General features: G+C 40.5%; 2 protein-coding genes across 2 annotated transcripts in view; one reads left to right on the top strand and one right to left on the bottom strand.

The window, feature by feature from the left end:
- Window positions 1–3,741, bottom strand: part of dph1 (diphthamide biosynthesis 1) — a 75,311-nt gene extending 71,570 nt beyond the window's left edge. The window contains exons 1-2 of the mRNA XM_034097150.2: window positions 3,656–3,741; window positions 1,959–2,108 (exon numbers count right to left, since the gene is read on the bottom strand). Of these exons, the coding sequence (XP_033953041.1) occupies window positions 1,959–2,108; window positions 3,656–3,707 (202 nt within the window). The 5' untranslated portion in view covers window positions 3,708–3,741. The remainder of the gene's footprint in view (window positions 1–1,958; window positions 2,109–3,655) is intronic.
- A 771-nt stretch (window positions 3,742–4,512) lies between these two features.
- rtn4rl1b (reticulon 4 receptor-like 1b) overlaps window positions 4,513–26,492 on the top strand; it is a 205,205-nt gene continuing 183,225 nt past the window's right edge. The window contains 1 exon segment of the mRNA XM_034097149.1: window positions 4,513–5,288. Within this exon segment, the coding sequence (XP_033953040.1) occupies window positions 5,276–5,288 (13 nt within the window). The 5' untranslated portion in view covers window positions 4,513–5,275.

The raw sequence follows: 26,492 nt of genomic DNA, 5'->3' as shown, positions 1-26,492 counted from the left end.
GCCTTGTGCTGCTGTAGATTTCTTTAAGATTTTTTGCAAAGATCAAATTATTCCCTTTGACTATATACACTTTAAGTGATCCATATCTCATCCTGAATTCAATCCAACAAACAAAATATATCTCAACAAAAGATATGATGTCTGAACAGAGAGGTAAATGACACTGATGCCTAGTTTTGTAGTCAATAAATAGAATAGTTTGTTTGTAGTAGGGCTGCTCGATTATGGCGAAAGTCTGAATCTCGATTATTTGGGTCAATAATTGATATCACGATTATTAAAAACGATTAGCCATTTACTTTGAAAACATCAATTTATTGGAGAAAAAAAAATGTGAACAGTTAACAGTATGTTTTTAACGGTTGATTACCCTGAACTTTAAGTATAATTCAACTGAAAACCGCTGAAAAACATGCGTGTTAAATGGATGGTGAGAAGACATCTGTGTTTGAGCACGATGAGCTGAGTAGAGTGTAGCTTTCTAACTCTGTCAATTACACATTAGAAAGATTCATAGAGGAAATGCCCTTCCCCCCTGAAGATCAAATAAGGCTAAAAGCCCCCCTCAACCACTCGGTGTGTACTGACTCCAAAAAACACTGGAAAATGGAAGTGTTTCTGAAAAGCCTCTCTCAACAACACATGCAAAGCACAACAATACAAATTTTTCTGAATCACCACAAGCCTAAATGCAAACCATCTCAAGTATTTATCCATTTCTTGTTTTTGCTGTTGATGAATATTGAGTACTTGGTTGGTGATGCAATTTTTAAAAGGCATAGTCAGTCTGAGATGACCTACATGGCATTTAAAAAAATTGGGTAGGTATATTGAGATTTGTTACAACACTGGATAAACCAGTGTGTACCTCGCAGGTTACAGATTGTACAATAAAGTCGGAAAAGTAGGTCAAAGCACAGATGCATTCATGGACGGCATTTTGAATGGATGCTCGCCTCGAACACATGAAATTCTTAACGCTGTGCATCCCCTGCATTTAGACATTCACTCTTTTCTGCTGATTTTCCATAGTAGTTGTTAATGAGGTGTGAGTAAATCTACTACTCGTTGTGTTTTCTTGTGACATAAATGGACATAAAACATACAAAAATACATTTTTAAACCAAGAAGACAAAGAGTATGGTTGTCCAATACAATAGTTGTCAGCGTCAGGTTTGGGGACAGAGGCTCCTTAGAAAAATTTAGATTGAATTTAGTGCTTGGTTGAAACCAGTGGAGGGGAACGTGTTTGAAGCCCGCTGCACCTTTTGCAAACAAAATGTGCATTTGTTTTGCTAATGCAGCGTTAGCTAGTGCAGCCTTAGCTAGTGCAGCAGCTCCCGCAACAACATCGGGGGACCTCCGGTTGATGTTTGGGTCTGCGTCAACCCTAAAAGCGGAGGTGCTGTGGACGCTAAATACCGTAGCTAAACACCAATCATACAACAGCATGAAGGCAGCAGAGCTCTGAATATAGCTTCACTCACTCTCACTCTCTCACTCTCTCACTCTCACACACACACACACACACACACTTTTGTGTCTAACACGCCAACACAGTTCTGTGTACTGTTATGCTGTTATGTTCAGTCATCGTTCTTATGTTGAACATGAATACATTTACTTTGCAAGTAATTATGGGACGAATTTCTTCTTTCATAGTAATTTTCCTTTATACTTTCTTGCCGTGAAATAGGTCTTAAATTATATTCAAGTGGTCTTAAAAAGGTCTTAAAAAGTGTGACATTTGAGTTGGTGAAACCTGCAGGATGGACCAAGCAACCATGGCAACCATGCCATATACATTTTTTGATATTGACATCGGTTTGTTTTCGTCTCCGTGTAAACGTGGCCATAATGTCCTTATAAACCTAGATTTGTATCTAAAAATCAAGACCATCCATACACCATTCCAGCTCTGCAATTAAACGTTCTACAACTGCAAGAATTTAGCTCACCTCTGGTAGATTTTGCTTGTCTCACTCGCCAAACCGTCTTGTGGATCTCAAAGTTGTAATTTGCAGGCAAGGCTTTGATCGCCTCCTGTAACTCAGCGTCCTGCAGGATTTCATCTGGAATTTGATTGGCTACCCGCCGAGGTCCACGGACTGAGGAGAAAGTTGTGAAAGTAGCGCTGTAATCAAAGGGTTTAAGCAAGGACACTTAAACTATCAGACCTAACTGAGATTATTGCGCAAAAAATCACCTTAAGGCAATAATGTTAAAGTAATCAGAAATAAAACTAAACTCATGCTTTAAAAACAGGCGTCAGACATGTCCTGCAAGTTAGATTGGAACTGTGAAGGTGGGTAATACAGTTCAGGAAACTTTTTTTCCACATCAAAATCGTACAAATGTGTCTCCCTGCTCTACATGGGGGGATGTGGAATTGGAGAGCACCACACATCTGTGGATGTCAGCATCTTAATAACTTTTATGAAGCTACTGGGTAGCTTGAAATTCTAGGTAAAATGGGAAAGTTGATATATAGCTCTGATTTTACTGGCAGAGTTTGAGCTTGACATAGTTCTCTCAAGTACATTACAGCTAGACATCTTATTTTTAGATCACAAGTTACAATTGTATTTGTTGATTGCACCTGCACTTTTTTTCATTTGTCATTGGTTACACTCTCATGCAGCATGTTTAGGGTAACATTCACATTTTAACATTATGGATAATTTTGCATAGGCTTCATAAGCATAGATACCATTATTTTAGTTTGTACCGTTGTATCTTAAATGGCTGGCACTGTTTTGAGATTAATAACTAACTTTTGGTTTTTTTAAGTAAGATTATTACTTTTTCAAAAATAATAAAAACTTGATACAGAGTCAAGACAGCAGTTGTCGTAATTACTGCAGCCAGTGAACGAATACTACTCTGCCAGACAATAATGTATGTTTGGAAATATGGATTTGATAGAGATAACCTGCAGACTTTTGCTGGTCAGAGAGAAAAGGACTGACAATATGTATTTAGACCTACAGTTGAAACCATTTGGCCTCCACGTGCCCCTTGTTTATCTTTTGAAATATCAGCTAACTCAGGACTGTTGTCTCTGCAAGACGTTCAAGATATAACAGTGTTTTCTATAAACAGAACATGTATATCACCACACCCAAAACTATGTTTTTTCATACTTTATGTCTTCAAAGTATTTAGCTGAAACACAGTTTTAAGTGCAGATTGATTGAAAACGTGATTTTACCACGATGTAGTCGTATGAAATCATGTTATGTTTAACCGTAAGATGTATATGCAATCAGAGAAATGTCCCGTATTAATTGGATTTTCTTGGTGACAATAAAACCTACCATGCTTAATAAACACTATTCATCTGTCTGTTAGCACCATGAAGTCTGGTGAGACTAAACACTAAACGCTCGTCGGAAGCTAACTACGAGACAAACACTGTTTGTATTAAACATAGCTGGATAACAAGTTAACACCGTTACCACCAGACGTGTGGTTACCTTTACACAATTTGTGGTTTGCATTGATAACCCAGAATGCTACAAAGAGCTCGGTAAGTAGCCTGTGTGAATCTTACGCTACACCAAATCGGCGTGGAAACGATGTGCCTTTCTAACAATCGCAGTTACATGTGTCTTTAACCAGTATTAAATGTTACATGTGCAATGTTAATATTTACCTGTGGGCTTTTTGGCAGGAACAATCTCAACTTCATTCGTGAGCGCTGCCATGTTTTCTCACCAAAACATGAAACATGTGAGGAATGGAAAGGCGAAACCAATCGAGTGAAGAGGTCAGTGGAGAGAAGTCAAGCACCGATGTTATCGATGTCAGTGAACGGGACAGGGTGAAAGGATACCGATAGCCAAGAAAGTTTACTTGGATCGTCCACATCGGCAGTAATACAATCATTGAAATAAGAATGTAAATACTTAAATTGTACAAAGACCTATTAGATGATGCTTCACAATTGCACTTCACAAAAGAATGGGTTTGATAATAAAGCAAAAATTAATGCAAAACAACAAACTAATACAATAGGATACAACAGCTTAAATAAAATATTGCGGGGCCAAAAGTTTACCATTGAGAGCTGCATAGTATCTCAGGGTTTATAATTATTTAGTATTTAGAGCGAGAGAGAGAGAGAGAGAGAGAGAGAGAGAGAGAGAGAGAGAGAGAGAGAGAGAGAGAGAGAGAGAGAGAGAGAGAGAGTTTATCCAGTGCATTATCTGGATTCCAGTGCATTAGTCCGTTAACTTATCTATAATAGCCTACTGTATTAGGGTGGAGGCTATTTGATCAGCAAATAGGCTACGTTGCAAAATTAGCTCAGCATCTGAGACCATTTCCCCTGATTTCTACTGCTTAATAAATTGTTGTTAGTGTTACATGTATAGGTTTAATGCTTGTTGTTTCATTTCATATTTTCTTGAAGACCTCTGGTGTCAGGGATCAGTCAGCCCGGTTTAGGCAGGGACAGAGAGGGATGGAGCAGGATGCTGCCCGGTGGAGGGGCTGAGGCAGTACAACACACTTTCTCCCTCCTTGATCGCATCAACGAGCTCTGATCCTAGTAGGGAAGCAGAGAGACATTCACAGTCGAGATCAGAGAAATGTTACAATTTCGAGTGGAAAGGAGTGCTGAAAAAATAGGCGATTTTGAAGAGAACGAAGTCTTATTTTTAAGGAGGATTCGAGGAGTCTGCGTTTATAATCCAACATTAGAGGAGGATGTAAATCCACAACATTTATGTTAATTAGAGATGTTAACGAATATGCGATTCACCGCAGCTTTGCTCTGAAGCACCTCGCGAAGAAATGAAATGAAATAAGTGTTTTTTTGGAGGATTGCTGTTCATCGTCCACTTGCTCCCAGAACTGATTGGCAGCCTGTTCGGTTATTTGCGTCCAAAAAGGAGTTGGCTATCAGAGGTAGTTTCGGACTGTGCGTTTGTGCTCTTCACAGATAGCCTACTGGAGTTGCCATTATTTCGGACCGAGGGGATACATTCAGAGGGGTCGTTTTGCAACAATTGTCGCCTAATTGCCAAGGTCCGTCTACGGTCTGCCAGACTTTGTGGAAAAGGAGATTGTTGTTTGTTGTCAGTGCAGTCTGCATTGCAACTCACTCCAGTGGACTGCGAGAAAATCTTGAGGAGTGACAACTGACATTCACACGGCAACCCGAGAAAGCTCCGGATCAACTTTAAAACTGAAGCGCGCAAGTTTAAAGTCTGGAATATAAGAATAGATGATTCTCAGAGGAAAGAAGACGAAATACACCTAGGCCTACAACATGTTCAAAAGGGGTGAGTAAGTCTTAACTTTAGCCCCGAAATCAATTACGCGATTGTGGCTATTTTCTAACGCAGCAATGCGAGTTGTGCCTTTATAATGTGTACCGATGTAATGTTACTTTATACGGTTATGAAACACCATGCTTAAATATGACACATTCATAATACACCGAGTTGCCCCGCAGATGTGTTATTAAAGACGATGCGCCATTTGAAGAGCATCTTTAATTTGCACGGAATATTTCTGGGAATTAAATATTCATTTTTTTAAAGGAAACATGGGGACAAGTAGCCTATGTGATATGTATACGGCTGATGCCGCACTGCAGTTTATGAATTGCGCCCGGGTCACAAGGCTATCTCTCCGAGCATTACACTCTGCTGAAGCATTATTATTTGCTGTGTGTCTGTACATCTAGATGTGATGGATCAACCCGCAGTTCACAAGGTTATTCTCCACTGGCCACACACTATATTAATACTCAAGACCTTTAGCCCCTCAAATGAAAGGGGAGAGCTCCTAACCCTTTAATATCAAAAGACACCATGATACAAATTAGACAACAAACTGATCTTTTGTCCCAAGGACCTTTTCTTTCTTTTTATAGTCCTTAATTGGCCACACAGCTGCAAAACTGTCTGCACTGGGTGTCTGACAACAGTGGGAAGAAAAAAACTTGAATCTCTAATGAGAATAGATTTCAGAGTAATACATGCTCCCATTGAGCCATTATCGAGGGAGTGAAATAATAGTGAAATTAAACTGTTCCTCATTTTGCTAGCCCTTGGAGCACCTCGGGAGATTGGGAAGTCCCCAGATCCCACTTAAGGAACCACTGCATTAGACCAAGCCTTGCATATCACTAGCATGTCATGAGTTACAAAAAGCTTGCTCTGTTTTGTTATTTGCATGCAGTATATAGCAAAATAACAATCTCTCACACATACACAAACACAGATAAATGCTTGGTGGGAGTCATCATACAACAATGAGTTGGTGTTATGTTTGTACAATATGTAGTAGTATCTTATGAAAAGTACCCCATCTGTTTAGACTGTGTGCATTTCTGTTGTGAGCCTCAGGGGCAGAGAAAAACAACATGTTCTCTTTACTGCCGTTAGATCTATTATTGCTGTTCCAGTAGTCGACATGAAACACACCACGGTGATGAGTGCTAGCTATAACAGCATTGAGTAAACGCCTATTGTTTAAACCTGCGTTCTCATAACCAAACTCTTTCATCATTCATAAGAAGTGTGAACTACCATGAGTCACGGTGTGGTTCCAGAATTAGCTCTTTACTGTTTAATGTGTGAGCAAACATGTCTGTCTCTCTTTTCATGTCAAACTAATGGGCATGCTGGTAAACGCTATTACTCTTGACAACGTGTCATTATTATCAACAGTTCCTTAAGGAGGCGATTTCCTACTGTACACAATCATCTTCCATTTATGTTGAGGGTTAAATGGGAGAAAACAGAAGTGATTGGCATTTGATTATTTTGTACTCAGAACATGCTCCATCCCTGGTCTGTAAAAGGTTTATGTATGTGAATCAGCTGTCCTACTGCTGCTCAGTACCGGACAGAAAATCACTTCATTCACGACAAAGGACTTCAAAGCACAGATTTCACCAGTCTGCCAAAAGTATGCCAGCATGCCTGAGTCTACAATAGTGAGATAGGGATGCATCAGCCTTGGCAGGAACAGTGCAGAGGTTCTCTGGTGAATTTTAATTTTTTTGCACCTGAAATAACACATTCTATGGAGCCTGGCTAAAGCACCGGGCACAGCATCTGTGACAGATCCACTATTCAACATTCACATATAACCCAGCTGACACGCACATGGTTTTACTGTTGTGTCTAATTACCATGTTATTGCCATGTCGATTTTATGATGTCCTTCTGATTCACACGTTGTCTGACAGTCTCCGGCTGCTGATCTCTTTATCGTGAGTTTGTACAGGTGGATCAATGCTGCGACAAGGTGTGATCATGTCCATGTCATCCACAAATATGTCTAAACATGTACATTAGTTATGGTGTGTATTCAACTGCAGGTGAGACAACAGAGTCTTCATATCTCTGTTTGAACAGTAAGAATGGTGTTTGTGATCCTGATTGTGTGTCTTTTCTATGGATTTTAGAACGATGTGTGTGTGTGTGTGTGTGTGTGTGTGTGTGTGTGTGTGTGTGTGTGTGTGTGTGTGTGTGTGTGTGTGTGTGTGTGTGTGTGTGTGTGTGTGTGTGTGTGTGTGTGTGTGTGTGTGTGTGTTGTGTGTGTTGTGTGTGTGTGTGTGTGTGTGTGTGTGTGAGTGAGTGGGTCGCTGGTTACATGTGTATATTTATGTAGCCATGCATAGTATACTTGTCACTCCATTTTTGTATTGGCTTTTCTGTCCATCTCGCTGTGTCGCTTTCACAATCTCTCTTTTCCTTCAAAAGTCAGTCAGCCATAGAGTGGGCACAAGGGATGATCTGTCAGAACAGCTCCGAGATGTCCACTGAACATACCGTGCTGTTACGTGCTGTAATTCCTGCTACATGTTATTCAGGATTATTGGAAGGGCTAAACTCAGGGTTTTTTCTGCTTTATGCCACCTTTTGGCATGCGCAGTGTAAGGCACATAACAAATGATCCATGCAGACAAGCAGAGACAGACAGGCAGGCAACACTTGTGTCAATGTGCTTGACCCTAAAACCAAAAGATGAGCATACTTATACTACTGTCTACTTCAATCTTTCTAAGGACATTGCTTTCATACACTATTGATTTTGCATGTCGTAGGCCTTTTACTACGAATGTGTTGGTGACCTTAATGTCATAGATGTTTTCACTCCCATGGGCAGCCACTGTTTCATATGAACTAAGAACAGCATTCTATTTGAAAGACTAGAAACATGCTTGAGATTATCCCTCACAACATGAATACTCCCATGTTTCTAATCCTTTACGCAGGGTGCATGTTATTATAACAGGACGAAACTATTTTAAAAATCAATTTCTTTGGTGCTTTTAGGAACATGTCCCATTTGACATTTCAGACCTTTGAACGCAATCCTTTGAATATGAAACAAAACAGTTTCACATTGTATCTACATACTTTACACAGGGACAATGTGACCTGTGACTCTAAAAATGTAAGCAACTAAATAAACATGCAATGGATTACTTATAACAAAAACGTTTAGATTCTCTACAAGTAAATCTTCATCCTGTACTAGAATCGTATGTCATGCTCTGAAAAACTGGTATGCTTTGGCTGTAATGTAACACATACATCATACTTAACATGCTAAAACATGCAAAACACAGCTTTAATGCCATAACTCAAACCATTTGCATTTAACATGATGATTTCTTTAATGGAATTTAGCGCAAAGAAAACAAGGTGCTTTGTAAAAACAGATCATACAAGCTTTACGATTGTGCACACACGCAAACGCATCAGCATTCGTATGAACACTAATTATTTCACTTTTTTCACATTCAAAGATGTCCTTTAAATAAAGCAACACGGTCGGTTGCTTAATCTTCCATGTTCACTCGGTTGATTGGCAATACACTGAGATAATTACTTGCAGTGATTATGAAATGTTGTAGCCTTCGAAACCATATTTTGTAAATCAACTGCAATCACACGCACCAATGTTAAAGTAGCACATTGCTCATGAGGTTATTAGTACAAGCAGACAGGTTTGCATGATATGCCATGAATGAGTTCAGCATGAAGAAAGCAGCATACACCTGTGGCCTCTGCTCTTCAGCATCCTTTCTCTGCTTTATCTCACGGTGGCGTCAGAGCAGCCCTACAGCCAACACGGCTCTAATTCTGGTTTTCCACAATATCTAATGACTGCACACGTCAAGGGGCTCCTCTCCTCTGTCAGGGAGATGTTTTTAACCAAAGGATGATATGACTCACAGACATCAAGTGCTATGTGGATAATTATAAACCAAAGAAATATATAGAAAAGGTACTTTTTCACAAACAGGTATTTCTGAAGACACAGGATTCACCTCAAAGCAAACCCCATACTGGTCATTTTATATGACTATTAATTTGCACAAGAGCAATAAATGGCCAACTATCCCTGTAGTATGTTGCAAAGTTTGAGCAATCATCGAGGCCCAGAGAGAGTTCTATTTAAAGAAAAGAGATTCCCTGCTCAAATGATCATCTTCCTAATCCTCTCACAGTGTCAGCCCACTGCTATAACTCCTTGTCAACTCTGCATTGTTGTACTTTACAGTCGGGCTTGTGTTTCCGTGCGTGTGAGAGGCAGTGTGGACTGATGACTGAGGGTTTAGAGGAGAGAAGGTTTGAAGAGAAGTGAAGAGGATAATGTAGAGAGGAGCAAACATATAAACCTCAAACTGATCCCCTAAATCTATCTATAAGCCGCATGAAAAATAGAAAGCATATCTGAGAGGAGGACAACATTTCTACTCCTGTCTGTCACTTGTTTATAACAAATACCTTTTTCAGTTTAAAATGGAAGAATCAAGTATCCATGGAAATTACATTTACAAGCATACACTTTAATGTTAAAATTACAAGGAAACAAACAACAGAAAATTGACCCATTGGTAGTCTGTTGACTCAAGGCATCAAGAGTAATTGACAGAATAACATGACAAATTATTGGAAGCAGAATCACATTTGTTACTGCCAAACAATGCTCCCCTGGCTCTGTCAGTGCATTCCAAACATCTCATTTAGCCAACGGAGACTGTTCCAATCCAAAAGCCATTTATTTAGTGGCCAATACTCAGAAGTGTTTCCATGGAAGCCACTGGCAGTTTCAGCACGTGACACAAAACAGAAGATGACAAATAATTAACAAGAGTGTGTGTGTGTGTGTGTGTGTGTGTGTGTGGTGTGTGTGTGTGTGTGTGTGTGTGTGTGTGTGTGTGTGTGTGTGTGCGTGCATGCGTGCGTGCGTGTGTGTGTCTAATGGATAAGACATCACTGACTGGTGCGCATGTCACTGTTTTTTTTGTCATGAACTGTTTCTGGGAGCCATTTTTCACTCTTCCCTGTCAACCATTTCACACTGAATTACTGCACGAGGCCTCAGAGTTTAGAAGTAGGTGCAGTGCTCTTATGCAGCTGAGGACTCTCTTATTTATGAAGTCTGAAGAGACATCTGAGTGATTAAATCCACAGGACATTCCGACTTGGAAAGGGAGTCAGGGGTGAAAATTACAGCACATAAATGGAAAAAAAACTGTCCATCTCCATTTGTCCTTTAAAAAAATCACCTGATTCTTGTGCAAACGCCATCTCCTCCGCCTTTGTTGTGGAAATTAGATTCATGGATGGTCATTAGCGGATGATAATGAGGTGAAAGAGACAAACAGCCTAAGCCCTGTTGGTTTTTCTAATATTAATAATTAATTTCTGATTAAGTGGCTAATTGTAGTTTAAAGGTCAATGAGAATGCCATGGATATTAGAAGACAAGAGGGGGGTGGGGGAGGGGCAGAGGGAGACTGTCCAGGAGACAGTTGACAGTAATCCCAGGTGCTCTCCAGTTACTTTGACAGCTCTCCCCCTTCCTGAGCCTTCCTCCCCAGGCGACATTGCCTTTGTGTGCTGAGGACAGCAATTCAGCTACACCAACACCTGGGCACCTGCCCTTTTGGCATTGAGAGTTAGAAAAGCTTCAGGATGGAGTGGCATATCATTGCAAGATAGAGCAGAGGTCATGAAAAAGGGAGAAGGGAACATCTGTCATGAACATTGGCATCCTTATTATCAAGCAAGAGAGAGACAGATTGGTAGTTGGTTTGTCACTGCTCGGTACTGTTCCTTTCGACTCGACTCGCTCTTTTTTGGTTTCCATAGAAAAAGTTGTGCACTGTACCTGATACCCTATTCCAGGGGTGCCCACACTTTTTCAGCTTGGGAGCTACTTTTAAAATGACCAAGTCAAAATGATCTACCTACATTACAAATGCTAAACATATATTTATTTATATATATACTGAGTATACCTTATGTTGGTGTACCTTGCATAACTGCATGAACCCGTATGGCACAATACAACTCAGTACATTTTTGGTCATTACACCAATTGTATACCCTTTCTTTAGTAGAATTGTATAAATTGGAAGGCTATAGGTAATCAGCTCGCTGTTGATTTGCAGCTGGCACGGTTGACCGTGCATGCATGGTGAACTGCGTGTTAGAAAAGATGAGATCTCAGACTGGCTTACCTGTACGTCAATCAAGTGGCAAATGCCATAGTAAGGAAGGATGATAGGCTAACTTTTTTTTTCAATGCCATGCGATCCACCCATACTATCTTTGCGAACGACCGGTCGATCGCGATTGACATATCGGGCACCCCTGCCCTATTCAATACCACCTTCAAGCGAGCTGAAAATATACTATAAGGTAAGGTCACTGCAGGCCACTGATTAGTGCGAGGATTGTCATTAGCGTGTCATTGGCATTTTGCACAAACCCAACTCTGCATGTTCATTTTTTGTCCTTTTTTTATTGCTAAAAAAAATAAATAAAAAATGTCATTCTGCAAAACTATGCTGTACTGTTAATATAAAACAGTGGCTGTACCCCACGTGCAGACGTTACTATGTATGGTTGCCCATTTAAAGGATTTATCGAGTCTCACGTTGTCATGGAACTTTCAAGCGATGGAGCAGCTAACAGCTGATCTCCCGCTTACACCGAGGTTGTCATCTATATTGAAAAAACAAAATGTCTAAAGGTGCCTGGCACCAAAAGTGTGTCAAGTCGGGTTGAGCGGAGCATGTAGTGGAATTTAGACTTAAGTGAGCTTAGGCATGTATTAGATATGTACACACTGGCATGCATACCCGTGACATTAAGTCTGAACTGATCTGAGTCCTGGCATTGATTCATCTTGTTTATTATGCATCAGATTAATCTCAAACTCCACCCATGTCACAGTAAGAACTCATTTATTTCAAGATGTTTGACGTGAAAACAATGGCTAATTCGGTCTCTGGAGTATGCAGGCTTAAAGAGGCTTCCAAATGAAAGTTTCTGCTCTGGCTGCTGAGTGAAATTAAAACACTCAGAGGGGAATGTGATGAAGAGAAAGGAGCAACAATCATCTTCCATTCTCTTTTCCAAGGCTTTGTCACTCTCATCTCCTGCTCCACAGCTCCAAGGATAGCCGGCCTCCTAGCCCGTGGCTTTAATGAGGCAGGCTAGTGTCACAGTCACATCTGAGCTTAGTGCTTGTAATATCTGCCGTGTCTGTTCTGGCAAATGTTATCTGTGCTCATACCTCTGTCACGGCTCAGACTGACTTTTGGGAACAGTCAGGGCTCAGGTAATTGGTGCAGCCTGTTAGGATTAATTCTGTCCTGCTATGATAATGCACGCTGTGGCCTGTGATACTGCAACTGCAGAACCACTTAAAAACCAGTCTCTCTCTAACCTATTTCAGGGAGATAAGGCTAATTTGAGGTGCCATTGCAATCTTGGGTTCTCCTTAAACGAAGTGTGTGGACTTCCTATTAAAATAATCTAAGTAACCAACTAAGGCATGATGTATATTCAACAATTCCTTGAAAGTAGCATTTCATATTTCAAGAGGGAATCGTGGAGATACAGGCTTGCACCAGATGTTGTCTTGTATAATGGCTAGAGGAGGACACTCTGATCAAACAGATCGATAAGGAGAGGATAGAGGAGTCTTTTTTTAAAGGGCAGGACTGAGAAACAGATGGAGTTGTAGTAATCACAAAATATAGGCAAAGGTCTTTTCTATGATCACCCCACTTTTTATATTCAAATCCCTGACAATTGTCTTTGAATAGTCCTAAATGTATTTTATAGAAGCAGAATCATGTGTTGACCTTATTAAAGAATGGGGCTAAGCATTGATTGGAATTACCAGTTCAATTGACCCTCTATATCTCTCTAAATGTCCATTTAAAATGCTGTGTTTCTGCTGCAGAAAGGTTCTAAGCCACACTCTCTCCTTATATATTTTACTGCTGTGAATGAGAGTGAAGTCCTTGACGCCTGTTTTCACTACAGGCTTTTCTCTTCAGTATTGGCCCTTGCTCATGAAAACCATTCAAGCCATTTAGAAGTTGCATCAGAAACACTGGGTTTGAAACACACAATGGAGATGCAAGGTGCTGCCTTGCGTGCCAGAGATAAGCAAATTATTCCAGTACTTGGGTAAAGAGTACAGAGCCATGCTGGACTCAAATGAGTTGCTGAGGTGGATTGTGACACATGGTGCATGTGGTAAGACCCTTTTATGCATGTTAGTATATTGTTCTACATTAAATCCTCTGCCTTTCCTTTTTTTTTATGACATTAGGTGTGGCTAGGCCGCTAGGGAGACCCTGCTTTGGGAAGAATGCGTAGAGACTGTTGTGAAGCCGGTAGCTGGTCGTTTTACATTCCAATCACCTTGATCTTGCAGGGTTTCAGTTGTGCATCCTAATGAAGCACTTTCCTTTGCACGGCTAAAACCCAGGTGCCTTTTTGTTTAGGTTGAAAACGGTTCCGAAAACAAATTACTCTCAAAACACTTTTGTTTTGGCTGCACATTTTGGAAAAACATAGGGACAGATGTCACAACAGAATGGTCTAAAGAGGGAATAAGTCCAGTGTGTATGAAAACACCATCAGATATGTTTTTTGTTCGCTTGGCAGTGCAGGGGTAGTTTTTATTTTAATGGTGAGTAAAAGGGGAAAGCTCAGAGCTGTTTTTATTCCAAGGAGAGGTTTCCACCCATCTGCCGTCGTTGGCAAGGGACCTTGAAGAGAAAGCTGCATCCTGCCTTGCCTGCAGTCAAAAAAAGACAAAAAGAAGCAAGAAAAAAAAAAGTCAGGCTAATAGATAGTCACTACCATGTCACGGTTATTGGTAGCTGCTGCTCTTATTCAAGGCCTCGATCAAACACTGCTCAATTCCTATGAGAGGCCGAGGAAGACAGAGATGCCACAGTCTGACAGTGAACACTGCCAAGGCTCTGCCCCATACCGCAGTATAAGATCACTCTCTTAGCCATGTGTGCACCCCTGACAGCTCTAACTCTGACAAAAACTACAAGTCTCTTTATTCCCCAGATGGCCTCGAACAGCCTACAGTTTGCCCTAAGCAATCACGCTAATATGCCCCCAGCCCCAATGCTGGGACCTGCCTGACATTCAAGTGTTGTTTGGAAAATGGAACGTAATCTAGAGGGTAAATATAGCAGATGTCTTCCGCTGCCAGCTCTCCAGCGAAACAATAAACAGAACATGGCGGTGGAATACTGACTTTATATATTGCTGAGCTGGGGTTACAGAAGATTTATGAACTGCCACGGCAGTAACAATTCTATGTGGGGGGGGATTGATGGTGTCTGGTGCTAAAACTCCTCTGGCTGGGACATTAACTCAGCAGATTTGTCCCTGTCTTTACAAGCACAGCGTTGTCAATTATTCAAAAGAGCAAAACAACAGCCCAGAAAAGACTGCACTTGGTGTGTGGAGCTCATTTACACATCTCTATTCCCAGAAGTGTTCTCATGCATTTAGGCCATAATAAGAACTGGTCTTTCATCCCTTTGCGTCCGTGTGCTAATTCACACTATTGCCAACGTGAGTCCCGAGTCGCCTCTTCCCTCAAAGAAAAGGGTATCAAGGGAAAACAGACAGGCACTGAAGATAAGGTAACACAAAGTATAATTAAAACTTGTTTAGTTGCGCACTTCATAGAGGCAGAAAGAGGCAGAAGACTTCATAAATGCAACAGAGAGATACAGTGCCAAAGAGACAGGGAGAGAGCACAAGGACAGGCATTAGGGTATGTCAGGGCTCGGATGGAAGAAGCAGGTTTTTTGTGTCACGGCTGCTCTCCCCACTGATGGATGAGGAGGTTAACAGTCACTGTAAGTTAGGAGGTCGAGTGCACAACATCTTCTCGAGCCACTTTTCAAACAGAGACCTCCTGTAGCTGCTGATAAGTCATATAACCGATCTGAATCTGACTTGTAAACCATCTTCCCTGCCTTTTAATAACAAACTAAAACCTGGCCGCATTGTCACAATAGTATGCTTTGACATTTTGATGTGGCTATATTTGGCAGGCTGCGTTGTTTACTCTACTCACATCCCTTTATATATTTGATTTACACTCTCCAGGGAATGTTAGACATTCTCTTTGAGAGACCACAAAGTAGGCCAAAGATGTATATTGTAAAAGTCTGCATGGTATTTAACTGGATGTCTCTCTAAACACAGATTAGTTGCAGAGGGAGAGCCCGTGACGCAGTGGTCAAAGGGAAGTTCATAAATTCACTGACATTGTCAACATTGAAAGAAGTACAACGATTTGTTCAAAGTGATAGAAGGTAAAAGGAGAAAAAATGATAAAGGAGGATGGAGGACTGGTATGAAGGGAATAAGAGATAAAGTGGGATGTAATGATGTCTGAGGGACTATATGTCTACGTCTCAGATGGTGTCATTGACATTAAAAGCCTTCTACTCTAAACCTATAGACTGCTGCACGTTTCCATGGACCAGCATAGATGAAGCTATTTACATTTGTCAGGAACAAGCAGATAATTATTATAAGCACACATGTTTATAAATGCTCTGTTAAAGGGTCTGTTTGATGTGTCAGACGAACACAGGACTTTCTCCCAGGAGATCGAGCGGAGTTTGCCAATGTGAAACCAGAAGTCAAAACGTTGTCATTCTATCATTACTGCAATATGCTATAATGTAACCACATCTAATTATACATTACTACATTCGGTACTTATTTAAACCCAAACGACCTAACCCTAACCAACCAAGCAATTATGCTTCACAACGTTGAATATAATGTCATGTACAGTATGTTGTTTTCAACCTATATGCTTTCCATTTGCGTATGAGGATGATCATTACAACAGGATATTAACACACACACTATCACACACACTTAGACATGCCAGCATGCTTGTTAACCACAGCACGGAGATAAAGGCGTTACGCTTGGTTACACTTCACAACATAGGGGGACAGAGAACAGATTTCAATATTACATATTCGGTTGAATGTGACTTTTTTGCAGTTATATTTTCTTTTATAAGTTTGTGAATAAAATAATACAGGGGTTAACAACTTCAGGATACCTTATCAAACCTTGTCTGTCTTAGCACTGCATAGGCAGCCATATGATCAGTCCAGTCTTAAAATCTCAGACTGATCCTTTTCAAAATAAAAATAAAATATAACATTGGTGAAATGAAATGCAAAAAAGATATTTAAAAGTTTGATATAGACACCGCTGAAATAACTTTTTTCGGATGAAGATAACTTTAAAGTTTGGACGTTAAACAATTCTGTTTCTCAGTTGGTAGAAGATGATTCCTCCAGAAAAGAGAGAGAAACAAATGATTCAAATGTTTATTTCCAAATTTCAGACCATGTTTATGATGTAAACACCCTCCTTTTCCCAAAGTCTCCGCACAGTACAACTTGTACTGTACAAGTTACATGATGTGGCAGAAAGGAAGGCGCGCCGAGAGCTCAATCTGCCAGGGCCCCTCACAGCAGGCACAACACACACACACGCACGCGCACGCACGCACGCACGCACGCACGCACACACACACACACACACACACACACACACACACACACACACACACACACACACACACACACACACACTGGTTTGCATCTATCTGTTAGATTGCATACATTCACTGAGTTTCCTGTCCCTGCATGGAGTACCTGGCTTACGAAACCATGCAATGATGACACTATTATGCTGCTGATCGGAAAAGCTCTTGGCGCTGCGTGGGAGCAGCTAGGGCGATCTGGCTGCAGGTGCACACACACACACACACACACACACACACACACACACACACACACACACACACACACACACACACACACACACACACACACACACACACACACACACACACACACACACACACACACACACACACACACACACACACACACACACACACACACACACACACACACACACACACACACACACACACACACACACACACACACACACACACTCTCTCTCCCCTTTGGAGATTCGCACCATTCCGGTTACCTCGGTGTTGAGCCCTCTGCAGATCTCTACCTCCCACCTAGCAAGTGTAAGCACTTCTATAGAAATAAAAGGCCTCGGCTTTCACTCTCCATACACTACTCATCTACTCACCATGTCCTACATTGTCTTCCTGAATAATGTGATATATACACGTGTGAAATAAAACTGTTTGTACACCACGTTGTTGTGTTAAGTAATGAGCATCAACTGTAAAAGCACTACTTTCAGTATAAATGTGGTCTTGTTTATGTGACAACTCATATTGAAGTTTCTACTGTTGGCCTTCTGGTAGTTGTTGACCCAACAGTTGCACTCCAACGAGCAGGGAGTTTTGATCTGTAACATTTGTTGCACATCCTGACAACAGAACATAGAGGTCATATTCTGAGTTGACAATGTGCTGACTGAGTAAGATGGCTAGTCGTATTAAGACAATCCCTTCAGCGTTCTGCCATGTCACTGCGGTTTGTGTCACACCAGACAATATGCACGTTTGCAGAAAACCTCTGTCAGAATGTATCCATGATTGTTTTGTGATCTAGCCTTGGGAGGGGTAGCAGCGTCCGGTACCTCTGTCTTCACAAATGTTTCAGGGCCAAAATAAAACAAGTTGACACGGCAGAAAAATGAGAGACATGGCAGGTGTCAAAATATATAAATGGGCCTTCACAATAGACAGCTCTGGAAGACAAATAAATAGCAAAGTAGGTGTGTGTTGTGAGAGAATGTAGTGTAAGAGTTACAGGATATAGAGTTGTCGTTTATCTAATATTAAATATATGGAAACTGTGAGGGCTTCTGAAAAATGCACAAGGAGGGGGCCATTTCTATTACACATACACTCAAGAAAATGCTTTTACTACTTTTCGGATCAGTTCCTATTCCTTCTGATGTAAATCACAACATCTCAAATACTCACACTTTTCAAAAAGATATTTCAATATGTCTAGCTAAGCAGAAATAAAACCACATAAGTCTTACTTTGTCATATTTCAAAGTTCTAATCCCAGAAAATCTGATTCAACAATGCATCTAAGAAAATGTCTCCTGATTATAAAAACGTTTGGTATTAATTACTGATGGACCTCTTCCACCACGATTAGTGCAAATGAGTCTCCTGTCTGGAGGAGCAACAAGTGTGCAACATCTGTCTGGGTTGGTGCTGATTCACAGCCAGGTCTGCTCCCTCGGCCTGCACTCAAGCTGCTGTGCAGGTATTCCAGTGTTCCCCCCTTTTTTAAGAGGACACATATCAGACGAGTGCATGTGTGTTAAGACTTGCATTGGGCAAAGAAAGCAGTGTTCCCAGAAGAGTATCTCTGAACATAAAGGCCATGACCTCCCAGCACCAGTCCTGTGACCCCCAAGCTCAGCATGCCCAACCCCTGCAGCCCAGTAAACACTCACAGCGCTCAAGCTTATCTCCAGTTACAATAGTAAACAAGACATTGTTGTGAAAGATATAGAAGTATGAACAATAAGCCAAAGGGTATTTAGTCCGCCGCATCTTGCAGTAACAAGCTGTGAGGTGAATGGCACTGTTTCATTTTGAATCAAGAGGACATAATAAACATGTGAAAAAGGGCAAAGAAATATATTATCCCAAGCAGCATCTGGAATATAGACTGAAACACATTCTGCAGACAGACAAGTTGTATTTCCACATATCCAAGAATGTATTTGATACGTATGGAAGATATTGTGATCCCATTTGATGGTATACATACATCATAGATTTCAACATGACGCCTACAGAACATTATCCACATAGAATAATCCGACATAAGAAAAACACGATGTCAGACATGCTAAATTGTGGTATTTGAAACACAACAGCGTCAACACAAAGGATTAGATCTTACCGCAGCACTTCCTCTCTTTCAAGCCTAACTGGCAGGGACAACTGTGTGTGCGGCCTCAACATGAATAATTAATGTAAATTGGAATTGTTAGCAAGAGTAGCAAAATCACAAGGGCTCGGACTACTAATTGGCAAATGTTTTTTTACAGTCACTACCTTGATGCCAGTGGAAAGAAATTAAAAATAGTGGAACATAATGAGATGTGGTTTGAGCCAGGGTCGGTGAGAAGTAAAAAACACTAATGAATTGACTCATTTGAGACCAAATTAATTAGAATTTAACGCCACGCTAGGAGGAAAGTATTGTTTGAGAGACTGAACAGGTGCCCCATAACGGAAAAAATGGAACACTGTTCATTTTAAATTGTGTTTGGCAGTAGAAAAGTCAGCCCAGTTAGAGGAAGAGAGTATTCCCCCAGAAAAAAAAATAGGTTCAATGTTTATGCATTAGCACCATAGATTAGCACACATTAAATGAAACATTATGGTGAGGTTTACAGTTCCTACTGTGTGCGAGTGAGCCAAAAAAAACAAAAAAACAAGCAGCACAGCATATGCTATGCCTAAAGAATTCTCTATAGACTGATGTATAGCGTAACCCTATAGCAGTCATTCAGACTTTTGTACAGAGTGTTAGGGCTGCTCAATTAATTGTATTTTAATCGCAATTACGATGTTGGCTTGCAACGATTATGAAAATAACATAATCGAAATAAAAGGATTATTTATTTTATTTTATTTTTTATTTTTTAATTCTTTTTTTTGGTTTTTCAGTTGAATTATACTTAAAGTTCAGGGTAATCAACTGTTAAAAACATACTGTTCACATCTTTTTTTTCAATAAATGGGTGTTTTCAAAGTAAATGGATAATCGTTTTTAATAATCGTGATATCAATTATAGACCCAAATAATCGAGATTATGATTTTTGCCATAATCGAGCAGCCCTACAGAGTGTTGTTGTATTCTTTCCCTTTCTATCATTTATTTGGCTTACTAGCTTGCTGCAGAATTTGTTCTCCTCGATTCATCCTGAATTATTAAAAAGTGTTGTGATTCCCAGTATGATTTTGAATAGGGCTGCAGCTCTCAACTGCGCAGACACATTTGCTTGTTTTTCTTGCTTCTCACATTCTCTTCTTGTGCGTTTTCACATGGTTCACAAGCCGGAGCCTGATGCTGCAGTCCTCACGCCCAAAGCCTCACCTTGAAGGGGTAAGAGAGGGGGATTTTAGATGATGAATACACAAAAACTTGTGACTGTCCTCGTCTACAGAGCAAGTATTATTCGTCTGCATCTGTATTCAGGTCAGGAGGCTTTTCACAGGGGAGGGAAAAGGGAAGGAGGGATATTTTTCTTTCCCATCATGCACCAGCAGCAGGACCAAAATTGGCACAGAGGGTTGGGCAGTTTCTCTAGGGATAAGCATCCTGTCTCTTGCCTGACTCCCTCTAAGGGAAAGCTGCCAGGGACTTCCTTTCACCACAACACACATGCCCGTTGTGTCCTCAAAGACCCAAGAGACCAATACATTTGTCCCCCCGCAGCTGACCTGCCACCATGGCCACCGACCCCACCTCTTCTGTTTTTCGCGCTCCTTCAGATTCCCATGACTGTCAAGCTTGACGTTCCAATTACTCTCTGGCACTGCAGAAACCACAGTGACTGCCCTGAGAAAAGGTTACGAAAACAGCTGCTGGCAGATGAAAAATTCATGCAGCGTTACCATATATTTGAGTATCCCCGCCTCATCCCCTCTCTCTTCCCTTCTCACTTTCTGGATGATGCACAGATGACACACCAGTCAGTACAGCACATGGGTCTGGGGCTCTTTTGTCTCTGATCTGTGGGAGAATATGAATGTAGTGTTTGCTGTCTGAGACGGATCAAACTATTCAGTAAAAAGAGGGATCCACAAGCACTGGGTTAGAGGGATTTTAATGTGGCAACGGTTGGATGTGCACCCTAATAGGCCAGTGTAGAAAACATGAGAGGTATCCTCAGAGACAGAGATGGATAGGGCAAGATATGGAGTGAGAAAGAGAGGGAGAGAAAGAGAGATATGGATGACTACAGAAGCTCTTTCTATAGTTGAGGGGAGTCTCATGAACTAAGTTCTCATGAACCTTTGTGTGAAAAGTACTGCGGTGTGAATGCGCCTATCATAGCTATAACTAAGCTAGAGTCAAGCTACTTCCAGTGCACATGTATCCCCTGGAAATCTTGAGGGCTAACCAATTGCCTTCAAAGTAATGTTTCGGGTTGCTGTTTTTGCTGGTAGACTTTGGATGGTAGACTTTTGCTGAACTGGATGTTCACAGTTTGTTGAGCTTGTAATGTATGGGCATAACTCAAAAAGCTCTGCAATACTTTGTGATACAACCATGAAAATATATAAAGGATAATATTCTGCAAGAAAGTTTGTGTGTTAAAGCTTATAAAACCGTTGGCTATAGGTGGTAAACTTCTGTCCCACAATGAAATTGATAAGCACATGTGATAGCATTTCATTTCAGAGAGGTGCTTGAACTACAATTGCAGGGTTGTCAGAATTGTTGTAAATTTGACTGGCTGCTCTGGATTTTGAAATATAATATTTATTTGAAAGTAGAAAGAGTCCAGCGTGAGAACCCATTGTGGGTCTATTGTAGCAAAATTGTCAAAAAAACGTGACCTTTGAGTAACAAGCAAGTCACAATAAGTCAACCTTGACCTCAGGTTGCACACAGGACAAAGAGTAGGCTTCTGGGGGAAAGCCATGTGTGTTTCAACCCAATTATCTACCATACCCATATCTAATATGGCTATGTCAACTATACTAACTATTTATACTTTGCTGACCATCCTGGCTCACAATTACGTAGGTTACATATCTGATTACATGGGTTATATCATTTGTGTACAAATTATCATCATTACTTTGACATATCAGTACTAGATACAACAATAGTGAATGATAAATGCCTGGGCAGATAGTCAGTCTGAAGAAATGCTGCTATTATATTCACTTCCGTCAAGTTGAAATGACATTTTCTTTAAGTATATTTCAAGTGTTGGGTAATGGGAGGTATTTTACAAAAACCAGCCTGTTTTTCAGGTTTCAGGCTCGAAAATGACATTCCCAGAACAAATGACCATATCTTCCCTTCTAAAAGGGTTAAATTAGTAATCTTTTTTCTCAAAGTAATGATAAACCTGTGAGTTTGATGTAGAAAAGTCAGATTCAATATAGATGTTTTTTATTTTAAAGAAAATTCAGATTGAAAATGGTAAAAAACTGTAAATTATAGTGTCCGTCCAAAAAATATTGTGTACTTATAGTGAAAACCAGAGATGGGGTAGTTACTAAAAAAAGTAATATATTACATATTACATATTACTTTAAAAAAAAGTAATATATTACACTACTTCGTTACTCTCTACATAAAGTAATTCGTTACTTTACTCGTTACTTTACTCGCAGGGCCGGCCCGCCCCTCCCTGCAGGCAGATCACGCAGACTGCTAAAGTTTTAAATGTTCTCTTTAGTTCAGTTTCCATTGTCGCATAAGACTGATCCAGATAGCTCCTGAATGTTTTCATATCTGACCATGGCTGTCATCTGTCTCCTGCTATCTGTATATTTGCAGTCTATCTCTGCTCACGCTGTTGCGTCAGCGTGTTCTCCTGTATGTTGGCCATGTGTTGCACTGGAGCCAGACTGGAGCACACCGCAAAGACTTCAGCCGAGCACGTACGAACTGCGCATGCGTGAGTGGCAATAACTCTCCTTACCAGCAGGCGGCGGTAGTGTGTATTCGTCATTCAAGACAGGCAACAACCGGAAAACAGAGAAGAAGAACAGACTACGTTTGTGATATAAATAAACAACAGCTATGTGCGTTAGCTTCACCTTAGCATGTGTTCTTTGCAGGTGTTTGTTGAGGTTTGATTATGACTGATTTTAGAAAGTAACGAAGTAACGCGTGTCGGGGCAATGTTAGTAACTGTAGTGTGATTACTGAATTATAAACGCGTTACACTACTCCGTTACCGACAAAGTAATATTATTACAGTAACGCGTTACACCCAACTCTGGTGAAAACTAACCTTGGATGATGGGTTAGTAGACTAAAAGCTTTAGGAATCCAAAGTACAACATATAATAAGTACCCTGTATCAAGATTGATGCAAAAACAAGTGATATTTGACCTTTTTAGACAGATTTAGCAAAAAAAAACCTCTTCTGGGGGGTGGATTTTCCATATCTCTGGCCCCCCTTGCTGGATTTTGACATGTGACATCTCTTTCTGACCGTCAGAGCCAATGGAATCGAGGGGAACTCCCACATAGTCCTTATTTGGTCATGTGTGTGTGTGTGTGAGACTACCGCATAGCCTAGACCGGAAGCAGCAGCCACTCTGGTGGCTACCATTAGCAACTAACTTTTGCTCTCCGATTTTTACATAAAAATGGAATTATGGATTATAAATGAAATAATTTTTTTATACAGAGACGTTAAAAACCTATGGATTAACCGATTTAGCCGTGTTTTTTCTCGTTTTAATGCCATTGAATACGTCTTTTGATCAGATTGACAGCTACGGTGAGACGATCTCTCTAGAAGCTCCTTAAAGGTACGTGTTGTGATGTCTGTGTTTGCTTCCCCTGTCGCGAGTTCGGATGACTCAGTGATGATACTATATACCTAAATAATCTGTGGAACCTCAGCTTTAATCGGATATCTTGTATGTGCAGCTACGATAAGTAATAAGGGTACTTTTATCTTGAGTTCTGTGCCAATGTCCGTTAGCATTTTTCGCATTTTGTGTTTTGTTTTGGTAAAAATGGTTTGTATCGTTAGTTAGCTGAGATTATTTCCGTTAATCTGGTATAACACATTAATAGGTTCTTAAATATTAAGATCCCCTGAGACACAGTGTCGTGAAAAAAAAAAACAGGGTCCCAGCCGACGGGGACCTTGGGGTTTAACAGGTTTTAAAGGCCACAGGGATTATGAATAGTAGTTTAATGAGGCAGTGGGTGGATTTGGTGGGACTTTGCCGCCCAGAGAAACTCAGAGTGGAGTCCTTTATCCTGATAAATGTATGGTAATGAGGGCGCACTAAGGGTTGTCCAGGAGAAGGAGTGTAAAACAGATTCACGATAACAGGTTGTTAAAGAAACTACAGTCACCTTTGGAACAAGCATTGAAAGGCTCTCCGTGCAGTACTAAGTGTATCCACCTGCACTATTACTCATGATGCAGCAGCAGGGCTTTGCAACAGGATATGATAAAGGTTTGACAACGTTTTGATCTGTGTCCTATCTAGGGTTGCCAACTTCCAGAAATGGGTTTCTGGTGGATTTAGTTACTTTTTTGTGTTACTTTATTTCGGTTTTAGGGTTAGGGTTATGTTATTTAATTCTCTTGGGGGAGCCAGCTCCCTAGGGTTCGAGGGGTCAAACCCCCCAAAACCCTCAAAATGCATAGAAAACTATGCATACTTATAACACAATACAAACACAATGGTCTTACAACTGCATTAGGCTACTACATCACATTGTACATCAGCATGTTCAAATCGGATAGGTGGGCACTAGGGACATCTGGGCACCTCGATGTACAATTGGCTATTTTGTCCAAAATGTTAAAAAATAAATATTTGAAAAATGGTATTAACTAATGCAAAGTATACATAATGTGAACATGCACGGTACATCATTATTAGACTTAATGTTATCCTTCAACCAACCATTTCCCCAGCACTGACTCTCTCACACACTCACTCACACACACACACACACACACACACACACACACACACACACACACACACACACACACACACACACACACACACACACACACACACACACACACACACACACACACACACACACACACACACACACACACACACACACACACACACACACACACACACACACACACACACACACACACACAACACACACACACACAGGGGCGGACCTAGCACATTTGGTGCCCTAGGCGAGCTTCACCACTGCGCCCCCCCCCCCCCCCCCCCCAAAAAAATCAAAACATCTTAACAGTTATACAGTAAGTAAGGCAAGGCAAGGCAAGTTTATTTATATAGCACCATTCAACACAAGGCAATTCAAAGTGCTTTACAAAAAACGAAAGACATTAAGAAATGGCATTTAAAATCAATCATTAAAAAGAAAAGATAATAAAATAAACATTAAAAGATAAAAGTTACAGTGCAGTTTAAGATGTGAATCAATTAAAAGCAGCGGCAAAAAGAAAAGTCTTTAGTCTGGATTTAAAAGTAGTCAGAGTTCCAGCGGACCTGCAGGTTTCTGGGAGTTTGTTACAGATAATTGGAGCATAATAACTGAACGCTGCTTCTCCATGTTTAGTTCTGACTCTGAGGACAGAAAGCTGACCAGTCCCTGAAGACCTGAGAGATCTGGATGGTTCATAATTTAGCAGGAGGTCAGAAATGTAATTTGCATAGCTATGGTAACTTATTTTGTTGGAAGCCAGTGTAAAGACTTCAGAACAGGGGTGATGTGATCCACTTTCTTAGTGTTAGTGAGGACTCGAGCAGCGGCGTTCTGAATTAGCTGCAGCTTTCTAATAGATTTTTTAGTGAGACCTGTGAAGACACTATTACAGTAGTCCAGTCTACTGAAGATAATCAATCAATCAATCAATGTTTATTTATATAGCCCAATATCACAAATGTTACATTTGTTTCAGTGGTCTTCACAGTGTGTAGAATATCAGTATGACAATACGACACCCTCTGTCCTTAGACCCTCACATCGTACAAGGAAAAACTTCCAAAGAAAACCCAGTTTAAAGGGAAAAATGGGAGAAACCTCAGGGAGAGCAGCAGAGGAGGGATCCCTCTCCCAGGACGGACAGACGTGCAATAGATGCCGTGTGTAAATTGAAAAGATAATACATTTGCAACATAGGTAGTCCAAATGTTTGGAAATGCATGTGTGATAAAAGCATGGACAAGTTTTTCCAAATCCTGCTGTGACAGTACTGCACCTTTATTTATTACAAGCAAGAACAAGAGCTAAGAATAAATGTAAAGTGCACACTAAAGAATTAAAACAAACAACTTAGCTAACAAACAATAATAATAACAACAACAACAATAACAAACAATAAAAGAATGTGCAAATTTGCTTTCAAAGAAAATTAAGAAGAAATGTAAAATATGTTACACATGTCAAAAAATCAAAATACAATATGCTAAATAAACAAACAAATAAATACAAATTACAAATTCACTT

Source organism: Pseudochaenichthys georgianus, chromosome 13 (assembly GCF_902827115.2).
Source record: "Pseudochaenichthys georgianus chromosome 13, fPseGeo1.2, whole genome shotgun sequence".
Lineage (NCBI taxonomy): Eukaryota > Metazoa > Chordata > Actinopteri > Perciformes > Channichthyidae > Pseudochaenichthys > Pseudochaenichthys georgianus.
This window is presented reverse-complemented; position numbering and strand designations above follow the sequence as displayed.